This window comes from Grampus griseus (assembly GCF_964374135.1).
Source record: "Grampus griseus genome assembly, chromosome: 3".
Taxonomy (NCBI): domain Eukaryota; kingdom Metazoa; phylum Chordata; class Mammalia; order Artiodactyla; family Delphinidae; genus Grampus; species Grampus griseus.
This window is the reverse complement of record NC_139019.1, coordinates 164874346-164899074: the sequence shown is the minus strand read 5'-3', so window position 1 is coordinate 164899074 and position 24729 is coordinate 164874346. Positions and strand designations below refer to the sequence as shown.

The 24729-nt window shown below is 58.2% G+C and overlaps 2 protein-coding genes across 8 annotated transcripts; one reads left to right on the top strand and one right to left on the bottom strand.

Moving 5' to 3' along the window:
* Window positions 1–92: 92 nt before the first annotated feature.
* ODAD3 (outer dynein arm docking complex subunit 3) lies at window positions 93–8127 on the bottom strand. Of its 3 annotated transcripts, none has more exons than XM_082651715.1 (13): window positions 7831–8127; window positions 6722–6843; window positions 6534–6611; window positions 4687–4857; window positions 4498–4599; window positions 4274–4399; window positions 3922–4044; window positions 3254–3409; window positions 2187–2347; window positions 1891–2104; window positions 1138–1293; window positions 590–674; window positions 93–426 (listed from the first exon to the last, which is right to left on the bottom strand). In XM_082651715.1, the coding sequence occupies exons 1-13, from the start codon at window positions 8069–8071 to the stop codon at window positions 308–310; spliced, it is 1854 nt and encodes a 617-aa protein (XP_082507841.1). In that variant the 5' UTR covers window positions 8072–8127; the 3' UTR covers window positions 93–307. The 3 variants fall into 3 exon arrangements, with proteins under 3 accessions (XP_082507841.1, XP_082507843.1, XP_082507842.1); XM_082651717.1 differs by having other exon boundaries at window positions 1138–1339; window positions 1889–2104; window positions 3254–3406; XM_082651716.1 differs by having other exon boundaries at window positions 3254–3406.
* PRKCSH (PRKCSH beta subunit of glucosidase II) lies at window positions 1265–22899 on the top strand. Of its 5 annotated transcripts, none has more exons than XM_082651720.1 (18): window positions 1265–1315; window positions 9062–9214; window positions 9420–9536; window positions 9959–10054; window positions 10151–10208; window positions 11120–11237; window positions 12743–12872; window positions 17874–17958; window positions 18859–18937; window positions 19655–19741; window positions 20017–20199; window positions 20276–20372; window positions 20850–20919; window positions 21188–21277; window positions 21470–21544; window positions 21625–21724; window positions 21810–21988; window positions 22111–22899. In XM_082651720.1, exons 2-17 carry the CDS (start codon window positions 9139–9141, stop codon window positions 21954–21956), a joined length of 1608 nt encoding a protein of 535 aa, XP_082507846.1. In that variant the 5' UTR covers window positions 1265–1315; window positions 9062–9138; the 3' UTR covers window positions 21957–21988; window positions 22111–22899. The 5 variants fall into 5 exon arrangements, with proteins under 5 accessions (XP_082507846.1, XP_082507848.1, XP_082507844.1 ...); XM_082651722.1 differs by lacking the exon at window positions 1265–1315 and adding an exon at window positions 8654–8743 and having other exon boundaries at window positions 20017–20178; XM_082651718.1 differs by lacking the exon at window positions 1265–1315 and adding an exon at window positions 8654–8743.
* Window positions 22900–24729: the final 1830 nt, after the last annotated feature.

Below are 24729 nucleotides of genomic sequence, written 5' to 3'. Positions count from 1 at the left end.
GCCCTGCTCTGAGGGGCAGCCATCTATGGGGTGGTGCAGGATCAAGGAGAGGCGAATACTCAGGGAGCTGGTGGTTGACCTTTAATGCGCGATTCCGAGGCCGGCGCGGACCAGCCTGGGGAGATTTACTGTGGGAACGTCCGGCAGCCCAGCCCCCTTCTCTACTTCGGGCATCGCCCGCCCGCTCCGCTCCCTCGTCCGGGCCGCGTTCAGCCCTTGAAGGGGCCCCGTGGGCCCGCCGCTGGGCCCAGAGGGGTTTGGGGGCTCCGCAGGGGCCCGCAAACGCCAGATGGGCGCGAGGGCGAGTCTAGGACCTCCGCGAACGACCGCGCCTCTTGCTGCGGGATTCGATTAATTTCTGGGAACGCATCTTGAGCTCCGCGCGGGTCACCACGTTGTTGTCTTCGTCCTCACTCTCCTCTTCGTCTGCAAAGGGCGATGAGGGGATCAAGTTCCCATTCCCGGCTCAGATGTTCCTTCCCAGCCTTTACCATCCCACCACCACCTTGGCCCTAGGTCCGGCCCCTGACCACCTCCCGATGCTCTGCTTGGGCCCCCGGCCCCGCCCCCTTTCCTTGCCCGTACTGACCGAAGAACCTGTCCTTGAGACCGGCAACAGGCAGGGCGATGCGGGTGTTGTACATCGGCAGCTTTCCCTCTAGGGTGGAGTAGAACTGGGGGAGGGGGGAGCGGGAAAGAAGAGTGTGAGTGGGCAGAGGCTGCAGCGAAGTCCGTTCCCCCTCCTCCCCAGCCCACTCTGAGACATAACCTGATTCCATTCAGCACCTCTGCCCACTGCTGTAAAGTTTTCTTTGGTCGCTGCCGCGTCATTTGTTCTCAGCGTGCATCCTGATACCCCTCCCCCTCCCCCTCCCAGGCCCGCCCGTGGTCTCTAGGTCCCACCTCTGGTCCTCTCGAGGCCCCACCCTTGATCCCCCCAGCCTTGACCTCTGGCCCGCCAGGGCCCTCTGGAAACTCTCGTGGTGCATCCCTAGCTCCTTAAACCTCACGCCTTGTCCCTAAGGCCCATTCCCGGCCCATGGGCCTCCGCTCTGGTCTCCTGGGGGATGCCCCGACCTCCTGGTATTCCGCCCCAGCCCCGGCACCCTCAGCCCCACCGCCTGGCTGAAGGGGTACCTCGCGGTCGGCGATGTGGCGCAGCAACTCTGGCACGTTTTGGTTCTGGAGTTGCGCCTGTAGCTTCAACAGTTTTTCCTCCACGAGGCCCAGTAGGTTGGGCAGATAGTCACCTGCCTTGGGATCCAGCTCCTTTCTGGCGAAGTGGCCGGCCTCCTGCGGCCGGGGGCGGAACCAGGTGAGTTGGAAGGGGGCGGGGTCTCTGGGGCAGGTTCCACCCAGGGGCGGGGCTTTTCCTCAGGGACCAGGCCTTTGAAGTTAGGGGCCACCAACCCGAGTGGTGCTATCCTCTGTGGGGTGGGGATTCTGTGGTCAAGGGCCACGCGTATAGGGCAATTGCCTCTGAATTCCAGACACCCAAGGCAAGGGATGGGGGCAGGGGGAGTCTTTTAGTGGGAGGGCAGGGATACTAACTGGAGAGAGGCCATTGCCGGATGACCTTAAGAAATGGGATTCTGCTGCGGGCAGGGTGGGGCTTCTCTCATCTGTGGTCGCTCCAGGATTGGAGCGGGGTCTCTGAAGTTTTGGGTGTGTGTGTGTGGGGGGGCTAAGTGGGACTTTCCCATGGGGGCGGTTGAAATGGGACAGGGTCTCTAAAGTCCTGGGCCTCTTGAGGAGTAAGGGGGTGCCCCCTGAGACGTGGGGTGGAGACTCAGGAGTGGGTTGAGGTTTCCCCTGTGTCTAGGCCTCTCATGTCCTGGACAGGGCCTGCGGTGGGATCTCTCGAGTCGGCTACGGGGCAGAACCCCACACCTGCGCGCCGGCACCGCCTCTCACGTCTTGCGGGGATTCCTCATGGGCGGGGCCTGCCACTAGGATGTGGTTCAGTTTGCCAGCCAGGTGTTCCAGGCCCTCTTTGGTCATTTGCATTGCCCACATGGCGAGCTGCAGCTGATCCTGTGTGTCAGCGCGCCGCTGCTCCTCCGCCTTGATGCGCCCCTGCAACTCGACTTGCAGCTTCTGCTCGCTGCAGGGAGCAGGGAGGCCACCACTGGAGCTCCACCGACCCCGCAGGCCCCACTCTCGCCCTCGGGCACCCGGGACCTCACCTCACGAGCGTGGTCTCCCCTGAGTACTTGAGGTCTTCGAGCTCCCGCTGCAGCCGCTGCTTCTCTTGATTCAGCCTCATCAGCGTCTGCTCGTTCTGGCTTTTGAGCGTCTCCAACTGCGTGAAGGTGTCGCCCTGTGCCAGGAACCGCTGCACCACCGCCTGGGGGCCGCCCAGCCCGAGTCAGAGCCAGGGCTGGGGCAGGCAGGGGTGCACTCCTCCTTCTTTCCCCCGCTTCTTTCCCCCGGGGCACGCAGGACAAGTGGCTGAGCTGATGGCTTCTGCATAATGGTGTTTAGACACTCTGTGAGTCCGACCCAGGGCTGCCTCGAGGGTGTGCAGCCCCGAAGAAATGATTTTTGCGGGCCCTTCCTTGTCTATATAGGGAAATTGAATCAGCCACAATCAGATTGCGGGGCAGTGATAGCAGTGAGCACAGCTGCTTTCCAAACTCAACATGCCAGCAACGTTCTGGCAGTGAATCTTGCCCACTTCCATGAGGAAATATGGCTGGGAAAGGCGCCTGGCCACAGTGCTCCAGATGACCCCATATGTCCAAGTCCTGGAACTCCTTGGAGGCTACCCCATAGGAGTAGTGGGTTGGAGAGCGCCCTAAGTGGAGAAACCCAACAGGGATCCAGGGGAATTAGTGTTCGCCAGCTGGGGACATAAATAAAGTCTTAGGAAATTTCAAGGAAGACGCTGCCTCGCGTGGGCCCCAGCTTCTCTGGGGCTGAGGCTGGCACTGGGCATTTTACTGCGCCCAGACCCTGCTACAGGTGCTGGAGGCACAGCAGAGAGAAAACACTCATAGTTCTCCTAGAGCTGATATGTCAAAGACGTCAGCACCAGTGTAAGCCGGAACATTAGAGGATGATGGCCAGTGTAGATAACTCGTGTGGGTTTTGCTGAGAGAGGTAGCGGATTAATGAGGCAGTAGCTGGAGGAAGAAGGGGTGTCTTTTGTGTGCTGAAGAATTGACCCGGCAAAAAGGGGAGGCTGGGTGTGTTGGCTTCCCAGGCTCAGCTCGGGCGTCTGGGAGCTGGGAGGGCCGAGGGCAGCACTCACGTGCGTTTCTGCCACGCCGGTGGCGTCCTTGACCTTGCCGAAGAGCACCTCCATCTGGTACATGTTCCAGCGCCGCCGCAGCTCCCCCTCTTTGGAGTGCATGCTGTCCTGGAGCCTGTCGTTGGACTGCAGCAGCACCTGCTCGCGCTGGGTCTGCTGGTGGGTTGAGGTCAGGGCCGGGGTCAGCTCGCAGACAAGGGCTTAGGGCAGAGGCCGCGGGGGTTGGGGAAGTATCCGCACTGGGGTGAGGGAGGGGGTGGGGCCCAGGCGTGGGTAAGGGCACCCAGAAGGGGTCAGGAGTGCTTGGCAGGGCCTCAGAAGCAGCGCAGAGGAACGGGGTCCAGGGGGCGGGGCCTGTCGGGTAAGGGGTGGGGCCTGTCGGGTAAGGGGCGGGTTAGAGGCAGGATCAAATTTCCGACACAGGCAAGTCTTGTGGGGAAGGATGAGGATAGACCTGAGAGTAAGGGGAGGGCTGGAGGGCGGGGTCAGGGATGTGAGAGGAGCCCTGGCATCTAGTGGAGATGGGGGCGGAGTCAGGAGAAATGTCAGAACTGCCGAAGGGTCTAGGGCCTGGGCCAAGGTAGTGGCGCGGCCCCGGACACAGCAGGGCCGCATCTAAGCAGGAGCAGGCTGGGGTCGTCGCAGCCACGTACCCCTGGTGCGCCCACCTTGCGCTCCATGCGTTCGTTCTGCAGTTTCCTCTCCTCCGCGCGCTTCTTGCACTCTGTTAGGTAGCGTTCTCGCTTTTTGCGCTCTCGGAACACTGTCTCTTCCAGATGCTGCAGCTGGTTCTAGAGGGCGGGAAAGGGGGACAGCAGGACCTGCGGGCTCTGGGCCAGAGCTGCAGGCCCAACTCTACACAGCTGGGTCAGGCTGTGGGGTCCTGGGAGAGAGATGGGACGGGTTCCGGGACAGCTGAGGTTCAGATGCTGGGGCCAGAACAGAAGACCATGGCGGCATCGGGGGTCGGGGGGCAGGACCCCCACCCCCCACCCCGCCCAGGACCTGACGGGCTGGCACCTTGGCGATGTCCCTCGCATTAAGCGCCTCCTGATTCACTAGGTTCAGTTCCTCCAGCTCCTGTTTTGTTCTCAGCACCTCAGCCTCCATGAAGTCCAGCCGGTTCTCCAAGCGAAGGCTCTCCTCCTGGGGCGTGAGGGATGAGGCAGGCCTGTGACCGCTGTCCCTAACAAGGCTGGCTCTCCCACTTGCCGCCTCCCACCCCCAGTCGCCCTGGTCCCTACCTGTAGATAGGCCTTGAGCTGCAGGTACACATTGGTGATGTGTTCGGCCTCCTCCACCTTCATCTGGGCCTTCTCCAGGCGGTTCTCCAGGTTCCGCATAGTCTAGAGAGAAGCAAGCCTGGGCTGGGTCCCTTCCCCCCTCAATTCCTCCCCCAGGATCAAGGCCTCTGCAGACCTCACTGGCCCCACCTTGGCCACCTCTGTGTTGCTATCTTTCGCCTCTGCCATCTCCAGCTCACGCAGACTGTGCTGCAGCTGGAGCTCCTCCAGCCACTTCTGTCGCAGCCCCAGCTGGTACCGAAGAGCATTCAGCTGCTTCACCTTCTCACTCAGCCGGTGGTCCAGGTGCTCCAGGGCCTGCTGAGGGAGGGGGGCAAGAGCAGGGGCCTGAACCCCTCACCTAGTCCTTCCTTCCTTCTCCCATATCTTTTTTTTTTGTTTTAATTTTATTTATTTTTTGGCTGTGTTGGGTCTTTGTTGCGATGCGCGGCCTTCTCATTGCAGTGGCTTCTCTTGCTGTGGAGCATGTGCTCTAGGCACGCGGGCTTCAGTAGTTGTGGTGCGCGGGCTCAGTAGTTGTGGCCCGCGGGCTTAGTTGCTCCGTGGCATGTGCGATCTTCCTGGAGTAGGGATCGAACCCGTGTCCCCTGCATTGGCAGGCGGATTCTTAACCACTGCGCCACCAGGGAAGTCCCCCTTCTCCTATATCTTGGTTCTCACCTCCCCTGACTCTTAGTAGTGTCTGACCTGGTTGATCCCCCTCCTCCTGCAGACTCTCTTTTTTTGGGGCTTCCAGGACCCCCACTTCTTGGTTTTCCACCCACCTCCCTGGCTGCCCCTTCTCCATCTCCTTTGCCTTTGAAGAGGTTCTTCTCTCCTCTGACCAACCTTACCCCCTTGGTGATCCTATCCAGTCTCAGGGTTTCAAAACTCACATATACACTGAAGACACCCCAATTTTGCCTCCCTCCTGAACTGCAGGCTGGTATATCCATATCTACACTGCCTTCCAGATGTTTCCACAGGCAGCTGAAGACCATCGTGTCCAAAACTATGTCCTTGATCTTTCCCCAAACCTGCCCTTCTCGAATCTTCCCCATCTCAGCTCATGGCAGCTCCACCCTTCCATGTGCTCAAGTCCCAAACCTTGATGTCATCCTCACCTTCTCTTTTTCTCTCCCACCTGCATCCAGTTTGTTAGCAATTCTCTGTTCTATTTCAAAGGTTCCTCCAGAGAGAGCTCTTTCTTCCTATTTCTACCCCTTTTGTCCTAGTGCAGCCAACACCATCTTTCACCCGGTTGACCTCCTCCTGGCTTCTATTCCTGCCTCCTCACAGCCCATCTTCCATTTCTCTGATTCTTAGTATAAAATCTGCACTCTTGCAGTGAAGGCTGCTGCAAAGTCTTGCCCCTGCTGACCTCCCTGACCTCACTTCCTGCAGAACCCCCCCGTCACTCACTACCATCCCGCCACACTTACCTCCTTTGTGTCTCCAACACTCTACTTTTGTTCCTACCCTAGGCACTTTGCACTTCCTATTCCATCTGCCTGGAATGCTTTTCCCCAGATCATTACCTGCCTGTCCCATTCTCAGCTCAAATATCACCTTCTTAGAGAAAGCAAAGACCCCCATCCTGCAGTCTAAAAGGCAAACCCCTGCCCCCATCCATCTCGAGTAAGTCAGTCTGTTTTATTTTATTTGTTTCTCTTGTCACCACTGGGAATTACTTTGTTTCTATATTTGTTGTTCTTGTTTTTTTTGGGTGTGTGTGTGTGGGGGGGTCTGTTCTCTCCACCAAGATATGAGATTTTGGGGAGTGGGGACATGGTCTGTTTCTTTCACCTCACGGTGACCAACACCTAAAACCATGCCAGGCACATGGTAGGTGCGTGATAAAGGTTTAGAAATAAATGAGTGGCGCCAGGTGTGGAGAAGGGATTGGAGAGGCGAGATAGTGGGCAGGGAGGCCAGTTGGGTGGGGACCCAGGCTGGAAATGAAGGGAGATGGTCAGTGGAATGGGAGTGGGGCAAACCTGGCCTGTCCTGTTCTTCAGGTATGGCTTCTCTGATTTCCATTCCCGAATCACTGCCTGGATCACTTTCTCATCTCCCTGCAAAGAGAAGAGCCCAGTCACACTACTGATTCAGGCCACTTCTACTTGAGGTGGTGCTCTGCCCCTGGGGATGCTGCTCCTGCCCCCTGGCACCTCTTCAACCTCACCTGGAGCAGGTCTGTCAACTGTAATTGCAGCGCCCTGGTCTCCTCATGGAGCTGGTTGATGGTCTCCTGATTCTTTTTGATGTTCCACTGGCTGGTCTCATAAAAGGCCTTCCGGTCACCCTCTGGGGTCATGTGAGGTGGGCAGGCAGAAGCAGAGGATCATGGGAAGGGGGGACTTCCCAGAGGGAAGACCTTTCAGTAATTGTCAACCTAACACCGTAACGATATTTCACTTTGAGCATTTGTTATGTGTTGGATGCTGGACTAATAATTTTCTAGGTATCAAATAGCGTGTGCCAATAGGTACATGTCCATATACATATTATACCCATTTTACGCATGTGAAGACTCAGGCTTATTATATTGTTCCAAGTCACAAGCAGTTGGACTCCCCAGCCCATACCTTCAACCACTATGCAAAATTATCTCCTAATAATAAAACAATAATGGTTTATACCAGGATTTCCCAATCTTGGCACAACTGCCATTTGGGATGGATAATTATTTGCTGTGGCGAGCTGTCCTGTGCACTGTCAGATGTTGAGCAACATCCCTGGCCTCTGCCCACTAGATGCCAGTAACCACCCCACCCACCCCCCCCAGCAATGTGACAAACCAAAATGTCTCCAGACATTGCAGAATAGCCCTATTCCATTGAGAACTACCGGTTCACACTTTATAGTGTTACTATGTGCTAGGCACTGTCCTAAGCACCTTACGCATTTCAACCACCTGTGAGGTTGTACTGTTACTATCCCCATTTCATGGCTGGACAGACTGAGAGCAATGAGGTTACTCTTGGTCCCTGAAAGTCAAACAATTAGTATATGTAGAGCCAGGATTTGAACCCAGAAAATCCAGCTCTAGAAATCTATATTCTTTACCACTCCATGCATGATAGAAGAGTTGAAATTACATAAAAGTATGAAATGCAGTCCAGTCAGTTCTGAGCTCAGGAAAAGTTTTACAAGAAAGGTGAGGAAAAACATGAACCAGTATGAGTTTTTGCCTTCAGAAACTGGCCACTGGATGAACGCCAGTGAAACGCTCCTGCCAGCTCAGAGGACTGTTGACTCTTGACCCTTCTGTGCCCTGTGGAGCCATCTTACCTAACAGTTGTAGCTTCCTTTGTAACTCAGCCACCTGCGTGTGCACAGCGGACTTCCCCTCGCTGGCGTGGAAAGGTGCCGCCTTGGAATGGAGTGAGTGCCAGGCCTGCACTGACCCCTTGCCTCGAGGGTGGTAGGGCTTGATCTGAGCCTGACCGCCCTTGACTTTGGAAGGAGCTGAAATCTGGACCTGAAAAGGCATGGCGTTGGCGGAGGCCGCCCAACTCAGGGGAGACGTCATAATTGGGTTGAGGCCAAGGATCCCTGGTGGTTAGGGGATCCGCTAGGAATTGCCTCTGTCCGGCATCCGTCAGCTCCTGTTCCTCGGGCTCTGGGAATGCACTTGTCTACCGCTTGGCGGGGCCTCGCAGCATCTACGGTTGCTAGGTAACCTTCCCCGCCTCCCTCCAGCGCTCCCAAGGAAATCGCCTGCATTCCAATCTACGGCTCTCATTGGCTGACGCTGAACTGAGGGGCGGTCCCAATAGGGGACAGACCGGACCAGCTCCGCAGAAAGATGGGGGAGGGTACTTTGGAGTCACGTGCTCATCCCTTTTCCTCCCCACCCCTCCACCCTAACCCCGCCGAGGCGGTTCGCGGGCGTTTTTCAGGAACTTTCTGTTCCGGCTGCAGAACCCGACACTCCCAAGATGGAGGCACCTTGCGCCGCCATTAAGCGCTAACCTTCAGAACTATTCCCTTTAAGGCTTCACAGTCCTATCCAAGATGGCCGTCTCGGTTCCGGCCCCGCCACTTGCCACTCGCAACATGGCGGCCACGAACCGCCGTTCAGGGAGCGCAGCGTGATACCGGAAGTGATGCTTCCACACATTTCCGCTTTCTTTCTGCGGGAGGAACAGTTGGCTGCTGGGTCGGGGGGCGCGGTGGATATTGACCTTTGCCCCAACCTCGTGTAGGTGGTGAACTAGTGGGCGGGAGGGCACCCCAATTTCCTCTTGGGGGCAGTCGAAGGTGGGAATTGGATAGCTAACCACCCCCTACTCATGGGGAGCGGAGGTTTTGAGATCTCCCCACCGTTGATTTGGGCCAAGTGAGATTCCCCTCCACTGGGCAGGATTGGGGAGACCCCCCCCGCCCCCAGTATGGGAAGCAAAGTGAGCCCTCATTGCCCGGAAGCGATGGAGGAATCCAGTTGGCTGGAGGGAGAGGTGCCTTCCTTCGGCTGGAAGTAGCCCTCTCCCACTGACCTGCCACCCCTTTCTTGCTGCAGCGCGAGGGCACAGCGCATCTCCCAGCAGCCTCCTTCCTCTGACAGAACCCGTTTCCGGATTCCGAGGCTCCAGCGAGATGTTACTAGTGCTGCTGCTGCTGCCCATGTGTTGGGCCGTGGAGGTCAAGCGACCCCGGGGCGTCTCCCTCACCAGTGAGTCGGCCACTGGAGGTGGTCAGAGGTGGGGGTGGGGTGTGGGAGGCTCCTGGGAGAGGCACTTAACAGCCTTCGGTCTCAGTGTTCTGGTCTCTGGGCAGGAAAGGTGGCAATGCTCAACTGGTGGGTGGGGGGAGAGGAGCCATTGGGTGGAAAGGGCCTCTTCCTGCCCTGGGCTGAGCCCCTTGCCCCCCCCCCCCAGACCATCACTTCTACGACGAGTCCAAGCCTTTCACTTGCCTGGATGGCTCTGCCAGTGTCCCTTTTGATCAGGTCAATGACGACTACTGTGACTGCAAAGATGGCTCAGATGAACCAGGTGAGCTCTTTCTTCATTCGTTCATTCATCATGCATTTATTGAGCAGCTGGTGGGTGCCAGGTCCTGTGCTGTGAGCAAAACAGACCCAGTTCTGTCCTCAGAGAGCTCGCTGTTGAGTGGGGGGAAGCGGGCACAGAAGCGAGTGGTCAGTGGTTTGGTGAGGAGAGCGGGAGGTGCTGTGGGAGCCCGGAGGGGGAGGGGGAGGGGGTTTGGCAGGGTCCTGTTCTGAGGGCCTCAGGGAGGAGAGGCAGGAGGGAGCACTGAAGAGTTTTGTTTCAGGCCCCGAGCGTGCAGCTGTCTTTCCTCCTCTTACTTGGGATCAGTTACTCTCACATTCCTTGTTCCTTCTGTGTATGCGGTGGGTGTGACACGCTGGATTCTGAGCACACTCCACAAACTCTCCCTCCCTTCGTCCCCCCAGGCACAGCCGCCTGTCCCAACGGCAGCTTCCACTGCACCAACACTGGCTACAAGCCCCTGTACATCTCCTCCAGATGGGTCAACGATGGAGTTTGTGGTGAATGAGATCTCCCTGGGGTTGGGAACAGCGTGCTGGGTGGAGGGAGGGAAGAGGCGCTGCCGGGTCCGATGGTGCCCACACCTCTTCCCTCAGACTGCTGCGACGGGACGGACGAATACAACAGCGGGATCGTCTGTGAGAACACCTGCAAGTACGTAGGTGACACCCCCCCATTCCCCCCCCACCCCTCCAGACGTTGCCTTGCCCCACTGGGTGAATCAGGGTTCCCTCTCTTTTCTGTTTTTGTGTACTGAGTGCTCACCCCGTGCCAGGTGCCTTGGGAATGCTCCATCAGCAATTTCCTCTCTGGCCTGGAAGCAGGTGCAGTTTGCCTAAGAACAGATGAGGAAGCTCAAGGTTAGAAAGGAGAATGACTTCCTCAGGGTCACATAGCTAGGAGATAGCAGAGCCGAGACTCGAACCCAGGTCGGTCTAACTTGAGACTGCATGCTTTTAACTGCTGTGCTCTGCAGCAGGACCTGAAAACTGAAATGCCCACAGGTAGGTAATCTAAACAGCACAAGCAGGCTGAGTATAAGGCAGTAGGGAGTGGTGGGCTTGTGACATCTAAAGGCACAGCTGTCCTCCACTCCTGTGAGTTGAGGGCAGGTGGCAGGGCTGGATTTGTTTTTCAAAGAAGCTGAGAGTCCCAATACTTCTGTAAACTCTTTTGATGGAAGGTCTTTGAAACAGAGAGTGGATTAAGCAGAACAGCTTACCGGCCAGATTGCCCTTAGTGTCTGGGGGGTCTGTGACTTCTGTGCTTTTCTCTCCTCCCTCTCTTGGGAGCCACCTCCCAGCCCCACATCCCAGCACCCCCCAGTCCCTCCCCTGACCCTGAGGGTGGACGAACCCTGCCCATTGTCCTTCCCCCCAAGGACAGGGATGAGGGACTCTGAGGCCAAGAGAGCCTGGGGAGGTGGGGAGAGGAGGGTTTGTTCTCCTGTCTTTGCCCACATAGGGGGTGTGAAGGCATGGGTGTTGAACCCTTTTGGAAGGAGCAGACCTGGTGGATGCTAACTGCCCCCGACCCCATCGTGCCTATGTGTCCCCTCTCCCCAGAGAGAAGGGCCGTAAGGAGAGAGAGACTCTACAGCAGATGGCGGAGGTGACCCGCGAGGGGTTCCGCCTGAAAAAGATCCTAATTGAGGACTGGAAGAGGGCCCGAGAGGAGAAGCAGGTGAGGGGCCTGGTGGGGCTGACCCAGGACAACCTGGAGGTATAGGCTGAGGAGGCCGGCTGGGGTTGACGTCTGCTCCTGACTCGTGGTGTCCTGGGGCCAGTTACTGTCTCTCTGCGCCTTGATTCACTCGTTTGTCCACTTGGCGCTTAGTCGTCGCTTAAGCGGGTACCAAGTGGGTGGCAGCCAGTACAGGCATCGACCTGGGCCTTGGGTGCAGACTGAAGTGGGCTCAGAGGAGCTCTGCCGCCCCTAGGACAGGAGGGACACGTCTGCATCCCGGTCCCAGGGTTCTCTCATCTGTAAGTTAGGGTTAATGGCTATGTGACTTCCCAGTCTGGGGGAGGACTCGAGACGGGGGTCAGTCAGTCGCAGTCACGTTAGTTCAATAGGGTGGGTGCTGGGGGGGGCAGAAGAGGGTGTACCCCCAGGGGTGTGTCTCTCCCTCCCGTCTACCACCCCCTTGGCTGTTAGATGGGTCAGAGTCCTCAACACTCCTCCTGGGCTCTTGCCCGACCCACTGAGTAAGGGCTCCAGCTCTGTTTCTTTGCCCTGGGCAGCTTCCAGGTTTTTCTCTCCCACCCCCATGGCCTGGCTAGAGAGGTACCTCCCGAATTTATGGGGCAGTGAATTCAGAGCCAGTGTGATACCTCCCGAGTTCAGAGGATGCTGGGGAGCCACATGGTGAGGTTGGCTCCGGGTGATCTTTGCCCTCCTGGGCAGGTGGGAGGATCCTGGCAGCAGACCAGGCTGAGGTCTTGGGAGGAAAGTGATCCCGTGTGGGCTTGGGCTAAGACCCTACAGCTTGGGACCCCCATCCCTAGGCTGGAGTCCACCCAGCACACACATTCGTTTTTGAAATAGCCACAGAAGCCCAGGATGCACTGGGCTCATGCATCATGGCTAGAAGCAAACGTGGAACTAGATGTGGAACTGCCTCAAGAGTGCATCAACTAGTGGGAGGGACCCACAGACAAAGTGGTAGCCAGGGCTGAGGGGAGAAGGGATGTTCGGGGCTGTAAGGCATAGAGAAGACTCTTGCCCGGTTCCTCTGTTCCCCGAACCCGTCTTGGGGGTAGGAAGTAGGGAAGACTTCCTGGAGGAGGAGGCTTCCATCTAAATTTAAATCTGTTGGGTAATTCAGAGTTAGCCAGGCAGAGTGTTCCAGACAGAAGGAAAGCATGTGTGAAGAACTGGAGGCAGAGAGTGGGGCTCTGAATGTTGTCAGGGCAGTTGGATCTTAGAGTTTAAGATAGCAGTGGGGTGGATGGGGCTAGAGAGGTGGGCAGGGGCCTGGTCATGCAGGGCCTCGGGGGCTACATTGACGTCTTTGGGTTTCTCTCCAGTGGGCTGCAGGGAACCATAGCAAGGGGGAGACCCAGAGAGGGGTGTGTACTTTGAAAAGATCCTGTGGCCACCCTGTGAAATAGAGTCAGGGAGATGGCCGTCTGTGAGGAAGAGGGTGGAACAGGAAGAGAGCTGGCCCCTGTCTTCTGCCTACCCAGAAAAAGCTCGCTGAGCTGCAGGCTGGAAAGAAGTCACTGGAGGACCAGGTGGAGTTGCTGCGGACACTGAAGGAAGAAGCTGAGAAGCCAGAGAAGGAGGCCAAGGACCAGCACCGGAAGCTGTGGGAAGGTACATCACTACGTCCCAGGGTGGCCATGACTTGGCCTTGGCTCCTGGCTGGGAAGAGTCTGGGCCCAGGAGCCTCTTGCTGGTTATCTCTCGTCTGTGGTTTTGCTGATTTTTTAAATCATGGCACTTTAGTTCCCTGCGTGCCCAGTTATCTTTGACTGTGTGTTGGTCGCTGTGTTTAAAAGTCATTAGTAGGAGTAACTTGCAGTCTAGGATGAGAGGTTCCTCTCCAGAGAGGAGGGGCTTTGCTTCCTGCCATCTCTGAGCACTACCATTCAGGGATCCCTTGAATCCAAATTCAAGGCTGGAGATTGTTCCGGCCTCACAGGCCGTGTGAGCCGAGGTCTAAGCATAGGCTGGGTAATTTCTGGCCCAGCTTATCCCTGAGGGGAGCCCCGTGGGGTCACAGTTATGCTGGGGGGGGGGCGGTTCACCTTGGACTTTGATTTTCATTTCTCTTCCCTCACAAGTTATCAAAATGGACATCCACATTTGCCAGGATTGGCAACATCCCTTAGGGTGAAAGCGGCTTCCATATTCTCTTACCTTCTTGATTTTCTCTTGGTCCTGGAAACTCCTACCGTCTTGGTTGGTTTTAAGATGATTTTCTTAGGCTTTGTCCAGCATTTCGTTGCTGTTGGTAGATTGTGTTGCCATTATGGGAAATCTGAAGGCTTGGCATTTGTTCTCAGTCTGCTCTGTGCAGGGGCACATGGTGGAAGGAGGATAGAAGGGAGAGGGGGGACAGAAGCCCATTCCAGGCTAGTTAAAAGACCAAGCATCGCTGGGAGGATTTGGAGGTGCGGCTCCAGCTGGTCACCGGGCTGGTGACCAGGAACCGGCAGTCTTCTCTCTGAGGCCATTCTGTGATCTCATCCATCTCTTTGAGCATCTGCTGCGTTCTCCCTTCCTTTCCTGTCTCTGCTCTGATTTCTCGTAATCGGTAATTCAGTCATTCATCTAACAAGCATTTGCTGTGTACCTGTCATGGGCCAGGTGCACCCCAGGTGCCAGCAACACAGGCTTGAACAAGACAGAGAAAGCCCTCTGACCACGGAGGGAGGGAGGGAGTGCCGGCAGAGGGAACAGGTGCAAAGGTTCCGAGGCAGCATCTTGTCTAGTTTTTAAGGAGCAGCGAGGAGGCCACGTGGGCGAGTGAGAGGAGACTCTCCCCTTTATTTACGTAACATCAGCTGCTTTTGTGATACAGCTACAGAGCCGAGTGGTTGCCAACAGAGACCTTATGGGTTGCCAAACCTAAAATAGTTTAGCATCAGGCTCTTTACAGTAAAGTTTTCCGACCCCTGACAAAGACACTGATATTTTCTCCCACACTGATGATAGCTGGACCAGAGCACCCAGTGCTTGTTTCATAAGGATCATCGTGTCGCTCCTGCCTCCCTGCCCTATGAACTGCACCCACACGTAGCCCTGTTTCACAGATGAGGAAGCTGAGGCCTTGCCCAGCTAGGTTGATGCCCAAATCTCTCTGATTGCAGACCCTGTCCCTTAACTGGAGGCTTGAGTCATCTGCCTGTTCTGCCTGGCTCAGGGCCCAGCATTGCCCTGGCCTCCTGATGGCCTCCCTCCATCAGGCCAAGCCATTCTTCTGCCCAGCAGTCTTCCCGGCTCCCCAGTGCCTCGGGTGGGACAGCGTTTGGGCCACCACTGCCTGGTTATGGTGCCCCCTGCCTCGAGGAGTCGAGCACTTTTCCCTGCACTGCACCCTGTGCACTCACCACATTGGTCTGATTGCCTTTCCCCTGAAACTGCTGCCCTTTATTGCTCCCAGGCCTCTGCTCCAGCCACTCCCACTGCAAATACAGAGGTGTCTATGGGCTCTAGGCCCCGTGCTCAGCAGCGACACATGAGGCCCCATCCTGCAGCCCTGCTCACCTTGAAATGGGAGCAGCAGATCAATGAGTCTGTCCCACTGTGCCCCAAGCCCTCAGATGGCGCTGCCTCCACAGAGACTTTCCAGCTTCCTTCCTGAGATCAGCCCTTCTGATCACATGTGACAAAAACCCAACTTGAACCCACTTCATAAAAAGTGGAAGCTTTAGGCCCAGTGGGACCCTAGGCTCCCTGGATGGCAGGAGTCCTCCCTCCACCTCTGGGCTCTGCCTCCTCCTCTGTGGGCTTCCTTCCCAGGCAGGCTCTGCCCTCCTGTGCCAGCACAACCACAGGCAGCACTAGGTTTATTTCCTTCTGGCTCAGCAGCCCCAGCCAGTAGAGAATACCACTTTCCCACAAGTCCCAACACAAATTCCAGGGCAAGCTCCAATTGGCTTGTCCCAGGTCCCGTGGCTGCCCATGAACCGATCCCTGGAGCCAGGAGGTGCAGCACAGGTTCTGACTGGTCAGGCCTGAGTGTCGGGTGGGTAGTTGCCCACAGGGAAATGGAGGAGGGGTAGTGTAAGCAGGTGGGGTTGTTTGCTGGAAAGGTAAAGCTGAGGGTTGGAATTACCCTCCTTTGCTGGGGTCTTACTGCTTCTACTATTCTCTGCCGTCTTGGGTTTTGGAGTGAGTAGGTGGTGACCAAGTCAGACCTGTCAAGGGCCAGCACAACATGGGGTCACCCAGCTTGGACTTTTAAGGGTGGTATGAGTTCCAAGGCCAGATCATTGGAGGTGGGGTGTGTGAGTGTGTGTGAGAGACGTGGGATGTGACTGGGGCCTTGAAAGAAGGCTGGGAGTTCCCTGCTCTTATTTCTTCCTAGTTTCCATGTGATTTAAAATATCCCATCTGACTTCCATATTCTCTGTTAAAAAGATTTTTGGGGGTAACAATCCTGAAAGTAGTAAAGTAGAAAGGGAGAGAGTTTTCCTCCAGGTTAATCTCTACCAGGAGGCGTGAAACCTTCCAGACCTTTTTTTTTTTTTTTTTTTTTTTGTGGTATGAGGGCCTTTCACTGTTGTGGCCTCTCCTGTTGCGGAGCACAGGCTCCGGATGCACAGGCTCAGCGGCCATGGCTCACGGGCCCAGCCGCTCCACGGCATGTGGGATCCTCCCGGACCAGGGCACGAACCCGTGTCCCCTGCATCGGCAGGCGGACTCTCAACCACTGCGCCACCAGGGAAGCCCTTTCCAGACCTTTCTTGTCCATCCCAGGCAGAGATGCAATTCTTCAGAGGGTAGTAACTCTGGGTGTCGACCCCAAAGCCACACGTCAAGTGCCCAGTGGCCACGTGTAGCTGGTGGCTGTCATTTTGGCCAGCAGATGTAGACCATGTCCATCTTTGTAGAAAGTTCTGTTGGACAGCACTGGTCTACATGGTGTATGGGTGTTGTGCTATGTCTATGTGTACCTCATTTCCTTTTTTTTCACTCAGACCCTTCACTTTTTTTTTTATTGTGGTAAAATCCACAAAATGTATAATTTACCATTTCAACCAATTTGAAGAGCACAGTTCAGTGGCATCAAGTACATGCACCACGTGCACCCATCTCCACTATCTAGTTCCAGAGCATTCCCGTCTCCCCAAAAGGGGACTTCCATGTCCATCAAGCAGTCCCTCCCCAGCCCCTGGCAACTACTCATCTGCTCTCTGTTTCTATGGGTTTGCCAGTTCTGGACGTTTCATATCAACAAAACCAGGCAGTGTGTGGCCTTTGTGACCAACTTCTTTTCCCGAACATCGTGTTGTCACGGGTCATCCACACTGTAGCCTTGTGTCTGGACCCTACTTCCTTTTAACAGTTGTGTCTATTCCGGTGTATGACCCTGGCAAGATTTATTTAATCCAGGTGCCGTTTTTTTCTATCAGGTTCGCAGTGCTGGTTTTCATCATTTGTAAACGCCTGTTGTGTATTAGGGTGTTGGCCCTTTGTGACAGAAGTTGCCGGTGTTTTCTTATCATTCATCTTTGGTGCCAGGTTCCTGGTGTTTTCTTGCTGGGCCATGTGTTAGAAAGTGAATTCAGGGACTTCCCTGGTGGTCCAGTGGTTAAAACTGCGCTTCCACTGTAGGGGGTCATGGGTTCGATCCCTGGTTGGGGAACTAAGATCCCACATGCCGCAGAGTGGCCAAAAAAAAAAAGAAAAGAAAGTGAATTCACTCTTGTCCTCTCTTTGCTTCTGTTTCCACTGTTTTGCACCACGGCGAGCATCCTTTTACACAAGGCTGGGCGTACTCGTGCCCCGTTTCCCTTAGCCCGAGTTCTCAGCATGGAGTTGCCGACTCAGGTTCAGGGGTAGTAACATGCCAGGGTTTGACCCAGATTCGCAGAGGGTGGTGGGGATGAGCACGGGCTCTGGAGGCAGACGGCCCAGCTTGGGCCCCCGGCTCTGCCCCTCGCCAACTGGGTGACCATGGGCGGGTCCCTTCATCCACCTGAGCCTCAGGCCCTCGTCTGTGAGGACGGTGTCGGCTGAGCCTGCTGGGGTCTCGTGGGGTCTCCAGGGACACAGGCCGCTTGTCCTGCTGCAGAGGGCTGAGCTTCCTAATGGAGCTGCCCCTGTGGCTGCTTTCCGGAACCCCACCTGAGCCGGCTAGTGATGAGACAGACAGGCAGAGGAGGGACCATCAGAGCAGATACGGGGCTAAGGCCCTGTGTCCACTGGCCACTCCCAGTTTCCTTTTTCCGTGCAGGTGGCCTCTCCCCTCTCTCCTGGGCCCCCAGGACATCTCCCTCGCCTGGCTGCCCCCCAACCCCAGTCTCCGTCCCCTGACCTTTTTCCTGCTTGGCCTCTTCCCGCGGGGGCCTCCCGGACATGGCAAACCTAGTGCGTGGTCCCCCGCCTGCCTCTCACAGCCACCGATCGTTCAGACCATCCGCAGAGCCCTCAGGATCTCCCCCCAATCTGGCGCTTCCTGCCTCCTTGGCCCCCTTGCCCCTGCACCGGCCAGCCCTTGTCATCTCCTTGCTCCCACCCCCATAGCGGCCTGACTCAGGGCCCCAGCACTCAGTGGAGGGCCCCCCTGGGGCGTTGGGGAGGGCAGATTTTGGGGTGGCGGGAGCTGTAGACGGTGCAGAGGATGATGGGCTGGTCCCTCCACAGAGCAGCTGGCCGCCTCCAAGGCCCAGCGAGAGCAGAAGCTGGCGACCAGTGCCTTCCAGGAGCTGGACGATGACATGGACGGGGCGTGAGTGTGTGGCATTGCCTGCCCTGGGCTCCCTCCTCCCATCCCCGCCTTCAGAAACCAGCCAGAGCCCACCTCCTCGCCCTGGGGCCCCCAGGGCCCGAGCTGGTCCCAAGCCCTCTCTAAAGGAGCCTCTGCTTGCTCATGTATAAGATGGGTTTAGAGCAACCCCGGAGGAGGAGATGAGGGAAACCACCCCCTCAAGGAGCTGGGCCCCCGAGGGGACTAGGGATCCCATTACTTTTCACAAGCCTACTCTGTGGCCTGGGACACTTTGGTGAAAGTCAGAATCCCCCCTGCGCCCCTGAACTTGCTGGCTGACCCCAGGCAAAGGGCTCGGTGGAGGGTGGGCTGTCGGGAACGAGGAGGCTGGGCAGCCCCCTGGTGGGAGGCTTCGGAGGGACCAAGGGGGCAGAATGGGCAGGGGCAGTCCACGCCCTGGTTGGCGATGGTGCGGGTGGAGGGACAGAATGTGGTGCTGGGGCCGTTGTGGGTATTGGGGCTTGGCTGCGGGGAGGGCGCCAGGCCAAGGGCAGTTTCGATGTGCTGGGCTCTAAGGGTGGAAGGACGTGGAAGCTGGGTCTTGGGGGACACAGGGTTGTCCAGGTATCTCCTCCTCCCACCCCTGTGTCCTTCCCTCCCTTGAGCCCCTCAGGGTTGTGGAGCCTCAGGAGAGGGTAGGAGGGTGGGGACTGGGTGGCTGCTTCTCCTGGGGGGTGGGGGCCAGAGGGGTCCGCACCCCAGACTTCATCTTTTCTCAGCTTCCTGCTGCTCTCCCCTCCCTGCCCCAAGGTTCTGAAGCAAGTTCTCGGGGCGGCGGGGGGGCCTGGCAGGGGGAGGCAGGCAGCTGGCCAGCAGCCAGTGGGCTCACCCCTCCATTGGCTTCTGCCTGTGCCCCTGCAGGGTCTCTGTGGCTGAGCTGCAGACCCACCCGGAGCTGGACACAGATGGGGACGGGGCATTATCAGAAGGGGAAGCCCAGGTACCCAACCGGCCCCTTCACTTGGGACTCCTGGAGGGGATTGCCCCAGGGGGACCTCAGGGCCAGGGGGCCCAAGACAGGCTGGCCGTGGGCTCCTCCCGTGGATGGTTCCCGGCTGGCCCCAGGCCAGGGCTGCTGGGGTGCCCACCGTGGCCGACGCGGCCAGGCCAGGGCCGCCGCCCAGGGCCGCTTCTCCCTGCCCTTTGGGACCTGGTGGGGTCGCGCAGGTGCCCAGGGTGTCTGATCGGGACGGAGCCAGGTTCCGCACACGCGTGCCCCACCTGCTTCGCCTACCCCGCCAAGTGCACGTACCTGATTCACCTTCCTCACGGCTGGGCCTGTAGCTCTTTGTCTTTGCTGGTTTGGTCCCCCGTCCGTCGCTGTCCTGCTGGTCCCCACTGCGCCCCCCTGCCCCTCTGCCTCTGTCTCCGGGGGCCTGGGCACCTCTGGTGCCCCTGCCTCTCAGTTTCCCTCCCTGGTCTCTCCAGTCCCCACCCGACACCTCTCTGGCCCCGCTCCTTTCCCACAGGCCTGTGCTGCCCCCTTCTGGCTGCCGCGCCTCACCCAGCCTGGCCCCGGCCTGGCCACGGGAGGTCAGGGCGTGCTGTGCCTGGCACCACGGCCTGAGGGGCCCCCCACCCCCTCCGAGAGTGCCTGGGGTGCAGGGAGGCACATGGAGGTCCTGCTCCTGACACCACCCCAACATAACGCACACAGACCCTTCTCGGGGGAGACACGCAGACAGATGCCGCTTCCTTCTCTGACCGCATCTGGGCTGCCATCCGGGACAAGTACCGGTCCGAGGTCAGTGGGGGGAGGGAAAGGGATGTGGTCCTGCCCCCCCCGCCCCGCCCCTCGATGCCTCACGAAGGAACGGCCTCCGTTTTCTGGCGCCGGGCCACCCTGGCCAGCTGGGCAACCCCACCCCCTCCACAGAGGCCTCCCCGCTCCCAGCTGACTGTCCCTCCCTCCCGCCAGGCTCCTGGGATGGGCTAGAGACGCGAGGCCTGGACCCAAGCCCTGGGGGTGGGAGGTGGAGTCCCGAGTCCACAGCACCGACTGCTCCGCACGTCTGCCAGGTGCTGCCCACCGACCTGCCGTCGCCTCCTGCACCCGCCTTGACGGAGCCCAGGGAGGAGCAGCCCCCGGTGCCCTCACAGCCCGCAGAGGAGGAGGACGAGGAAGAAGAGGAGACGGAGGAGGAGGAGGGCGGGGAGGAGGGGGAGGAGGAGGATTCCCAGGTGCCAGGGGAGCAGCCCAAGGTGTGTGTTCAGGGGAGAGGCAGGTGATGGGGGCAGGGTGGGGTCACTCGCTGACTCTGTCCCCCCCACCCCCCAGGAGACCCCACCCCCAGTCGTGCCCCCCCAGACAGCCAGCCCCACAGAGGAGGACAAAATGCCGCCCTACGATGAGCAGACACAGGCCTTCATCAATGGTGAGGGTGGAGCCTGGGAGGGGTGAGTGCCTCCTCATCGCCTGCACCTGCAGGGGCCCAAGAACGAGGCCTTACCTGCTCCCAGAGGCGGGCTGAGGCTGGCCCCGAGCAAGCCCAGGGGACTTCGGGTGGCCTGGAGGGGGCTTCTGGGGCCTGGGGAGGGCTAGCACCGCCTCCACCGGCCCCAGGGGCCCTCCTGCCTCCTCATGGGCTGTTGCTTGTTTGTTTCACCTCTGGCAGGTGAGGAGCTGGCTGGGCCCCGGGAGCCCTGGTCCTGCTCCTGCGGGAGCTGAGAGCCCAGGCAGTGGGGTGGGGTCTGCCCTGGGGCTGGCGAGACCCACAGAATCTTCGTGGGCCCAGTCCTCGTCCAGAGCAGGCCCGGGGGCTGGGGGAAGCCGGCGTGGCTGCGGCATCCCCTTCCCTCTCTTTCCGGCTGGGAGTCGGGGCACCTCTGACCTCCTTCCCTACCCCCACCAGCTGCCCAGGAGGCCCGCAACAAGTTTGAAGAGGCCGAGCGGTCCCTGAAGGACGTGGAGGAGTCCATCAGGTATGGGTGGCTGTGTGGCCACGGTGCCGTCTGCACCGGCCCCACAGCTGCCTGCTGCTGGGCTCCCCAGGGGAGGTGGTGATGGGGAGTCGCCCGGGCGACCTCGGGCAAGGTGGCAGTGGCTCCTGCAGGGAGGGTCCCCAGGTGATGGGGAGCAGAGCCCAGCCCCCAAGAGGCCCTCTGCCACCGGAGCGGGCCTTCCTGTGCTGTCCTGAGTCGGCCTGCGGCGGCCCCAGCTGCCGCTTAAGCTCCCGGCCTCCCCTTTTAGGAACCTGGAGCAGGAGATTTCCTTTGATTTTGGTCCCAACGGCGAGTTTGCCTACCTGTACAGCCAGTGCTACGAGCTCACCACCAATGAGTGCGTCCCCCACGGACAGGCGGGGTGGGTGGGCTGGGAGGTCCTGGGCCTGAGCAAGGATGGGGTGAGTGAGGAGCGGGGCTTAGGAGCAGTCACTGGAGTTTGAGGTACTTGTGTGCCCCCTGCAGGGGGGGGATGTCATGTAGGTTGGGGCCCGGGTCTCCCCTACCCACGCACCCCATCCCGTGATAGGTACGTCTACCGGCTCTGCCCCTTCAAGCTCGTCTCGCAGAAACCCAAACTCGGTGGCTCCCCCACCAGCCTCGGGTGAGTGGGCTCAGGCTGGGCCCCCCTCTCAGCCCCTGGTCCCCCCGGCCGGCCCCGCTCAGCACCCCACTCTCCCGCAGCACCTGGGGCTCGTGGGCTGGCCCCGACCACGACAAGTTCAGCGCCATGAAGTATGAGCAGGGCACAGGCTGCTGGCAGGGTCCCAACCGCTCCACTACTGTGAGTGCCCGGTGGGTTGGGCCGGTACGGGGGACCCAGGCCCACCGAGCCTGCCTGAGCCCCGCCTGCCTGCCACCCGCCCCAGGTGCGCCTGCTGTGTGGGAAGGAGACAGTGGTGACTAGCACCACGGAGCCCAGCCGCTGCGAGTACCTCATGGAGCTGATGACACCGGCCGCCTGCCCAGAACCACCACCGGAACCGCCTGCCTCAGGCAACCACGATGAGCTCTAGCCCTGCCCTGCCCCACCCGGCCCGGCCCAGAGGTGGGTGGGGAGGTGAGACCCCTACCGCCTCGGCTGGGGGATGCAGGGGGTGGTCTAGGTCGCATTGATGCTCCCCCCACCCATCTCCATCTGTGTCTCATTTGGTTTCTCTGCGGCCCCAGAACCTCAAGATGTGGAACCAGCCCCCAGCGGTGCTGCCCGCCTGCCCCTCAGTCTGTAGACCAAGGCTTGCCCCTCTGGGTCTCCTTGCCCTCCCCAGCGGGCAGGAACCGGGTGGGGCCCCATGCCCTGCTCTGGGGGCAGGCGGGGCAGAGCCACGGTCCCGGCCCCAGGTGCCTCTACAGGTGGAATAAAGGAGGCTGCCCTCCCTGGACCCCCGCCCTGGTGCCCCCCCCCAACCCAACCCTGTCCCCCACCCAGGGCATCTGCCTCCCCTCCTGGCGCGGAAGAGTGACTTGACCTGTGACCTCCAAACAATAAACGTGATCTCCCCAACTCATCTGTCTGTCTTTGCTCGGGTGTGGAATCAGCCAGGGGTGTGAGAGGGCTAAGTGCAAGGGGAAGCAGCTCTGCAGATTCTGTGCGGGCCTCCTTCCCCATCAGGCTGGCACCACAGTTGGGGGTCTCACCTGAGATGCCCCGTGGACAGCACAGCCTGGCGCCACTGGACAGACGGCCCCTGGGCCACTTCTGTCTGGGTTTCCACCTGGACTTGTCTCCCACCTGCTAATCACAAGAGTGCTGTGGGAAGGCCGAGAGGCTCCAGATGAGATTCAGGCCCAGAGAGGGACAGCAGCTTGCACTCAGCCACACAGCGGGGCTGTTGACACGTGTTCCAACACTCCCCGCACGCCGTTGTACACATATCTGAGGCCATAAGATTCTGAACTTTTATTTTCTGGCATGAAAAGTACAAATAATTAAACAATTCCATGTAAAAGTCTGTTACCGCGGCCAGGCCTGTAATCCTGGTAATAAATAGTGTCTAAACTCAACGCAAAGTGTTCTTGTTGTTGGGTTTTGGGTTTGGTTTTTTTTTTTTTTGTCTTTTTTTTTTTTTAAACAGTTCTTTATCACCTCCAACATGGACTCTGTCTTGATTTGAAACCATCCAAATAAATAACAGGATGAAGGGAGGGCTGGAGGGGCTGAGCCCCTTCCCCATGGGCCCTGCCCCTGCCTCCCAGGGATGTGGAAGACCCCAGGCCCCCTCCCCTGGGGTGAGGGGCTGGCCTCCAGGAAGGGGGCCTGGCTGGCTGGGCTGAGTTCTGTGTTTTAGAAAAAGGAGTCCCCTCCCAGTCTTGGGGGTGGCAGGGGCTCAGGCCTCTGTGAGGGGGTATGGGGAGGTGCCCCCTCTCCAGAGCCCGGCCCCCCCCAGGGTGAGGGACAAACCCAGCCCTTATTGCTCACAGATGCCTCCGCCACGCTGCCCACGTGTGGACACGTGTCACCGCACGGAGTGCAGAGGGGAGAAAGCCCCAAGAAAACAGAGGGAGAGGGATGGACCCGCTGCGGGGCCTGCCCTGCTGGAGGGGAGCGGGGAGGTTGGGGAGGACTTAAAAACCACAAGAATAAATAGGTTTGTGTATCAAGAACAAGCTAGGGTTTCACCAGCTAAATAGGACTGAAAAAATTCTCAAGACGAGCAAAAATAATCCCATTAAGACCCCGGACGTCGCTGGCCGTGGGGACCGCCCTGCAGAGCACAGGTCCCCCAGGGCGCCGCTCGGCTACCATTACTGTTATTAATAATTATTATTACTTTAATGATTCCACTTCCCCTTTTATAAATAAATTAGGCATAACCACGTCTCGGCAAAACTTAAAGAAACAAAGAGAACATCGTGGTTCCTTTAAACTTGCAAACTGGATGAAGGAACAGAAATATACACAAATGTCCTTACAGGGCAACAAGGAGGATAAATAGTTAACATAGCAATAAGTTAAAACTACAAGAAGCTCAATTCGGCAAAAAAGTACAAGAAAGTTAACTGGTGCCAGTTTATGTCTGTTTTGTTTTTTTTTTTTTCTTTTTTTTTTTTTAAATCTCTTCTGTGTGTGTGGTTTTGTTTTGTTTTGTTTTCTCTTCCTTTTTTTTGTCGCTTTTTTTCTCTTCTGTTTGTGTTTTTTTGTCGCTTTTTTGATTTTTTTTTTTCTTTTTGTTCCTTGCAGCAGAAGCTCCACAGACGTTTAATAACAACACCGGGAGGGGTGGGGGAGAGAGAGCTGGGCAGTCAGATGGGGCCATGGCCAGACACCAAATGCAGGGACACCACAGAAAGGGCACTGAGGCTAAAATCGGGGTTTGCCATTCTCAGTTCTGACTGGGCCCTCTGCGGGGGGTGGGGGCTTCAAGGGCTCCCAGGGGGCTCCGGCTTTTGGCTTCTACTGGATTTTTGTTTGTTTGTTTTTTACAAAGAGTGAAAACTAGGGGGATGGAAAGTCCAGACAGAAGCCAAGGCCGGGGCTCGGGATAGGGGCTGCGTCCACTGCCCTCACTGATCTGGAAAGACGGAAAAACCCAACAAACTGAAAGGGGGTGACAAGTGGACGGAAAGGGAATGTGGGGCTGGGCCCCTGGGCCCATCCACCCTGGGCCTGGAGGGGAGTGTCGGGGCACTTGCTGCTGAGGAGGCTCTGGAGTGGAGAGGCTCAGGGCCTGGCCTCCCCCTCGGCCTCGTGGGCCAGGGCCTCGGCCCAGGGAGGCTCAGCCCCAGGGATGGGGGTCCTTTGGCCTCAAGCGTTGGGTGGGCTGCCTCCAGCCCACCATGATGCCAAAA

Excerpts from the sequence above, each read along its gene's own strand:
- PRKCSH (XM_082651720.1), top strand. The coding sequence starts at position 9,139 with ATGTTACTAGTGCTGCTGCTGCTGCCCATGTGTTGGGCCGTGGAGGTC. Across the intron at positions 10,209-11,119 it reads GTCTGTGAGAACACCTGCAA|AGAGAAGGGCCGTAAGGAGA; the intron begins GTACGTAGGTGA and ends CCCTCTCCCCAG. Across the intron at positions 18,938-19,654 it reads TATCAGAAGGGGAAGCCCAG|ACCCTTCTCGGGGGAGACAC; the intron begins GTACCCAACCGG and ends TAACGCACACAG.
- ODAD3 (XM_082651717.1), bottom strand. The coding sequence starts at position 8,071 with ATGACGTCTCCCCTGAGTTGGGCGGCCTCCGCCAACGCCATGCCTTTT. Across the intron at positions 4,858-6,533 it reads TGAAGAACAGGACAGGCCAG|CAGGCCCTGGAGCACCTGGA; the intron begins GTTTGCCCCACT and ends CCCCTCCCTCAG. Across the intron at positions 1,340-1,888 it reads GGCGGTGCCGGCGCGCAGGT|AGACCCCGCCCCCTTCCAAC; the intron begins GTGGGGTTCTGC and ends AACCTGCCCCAG.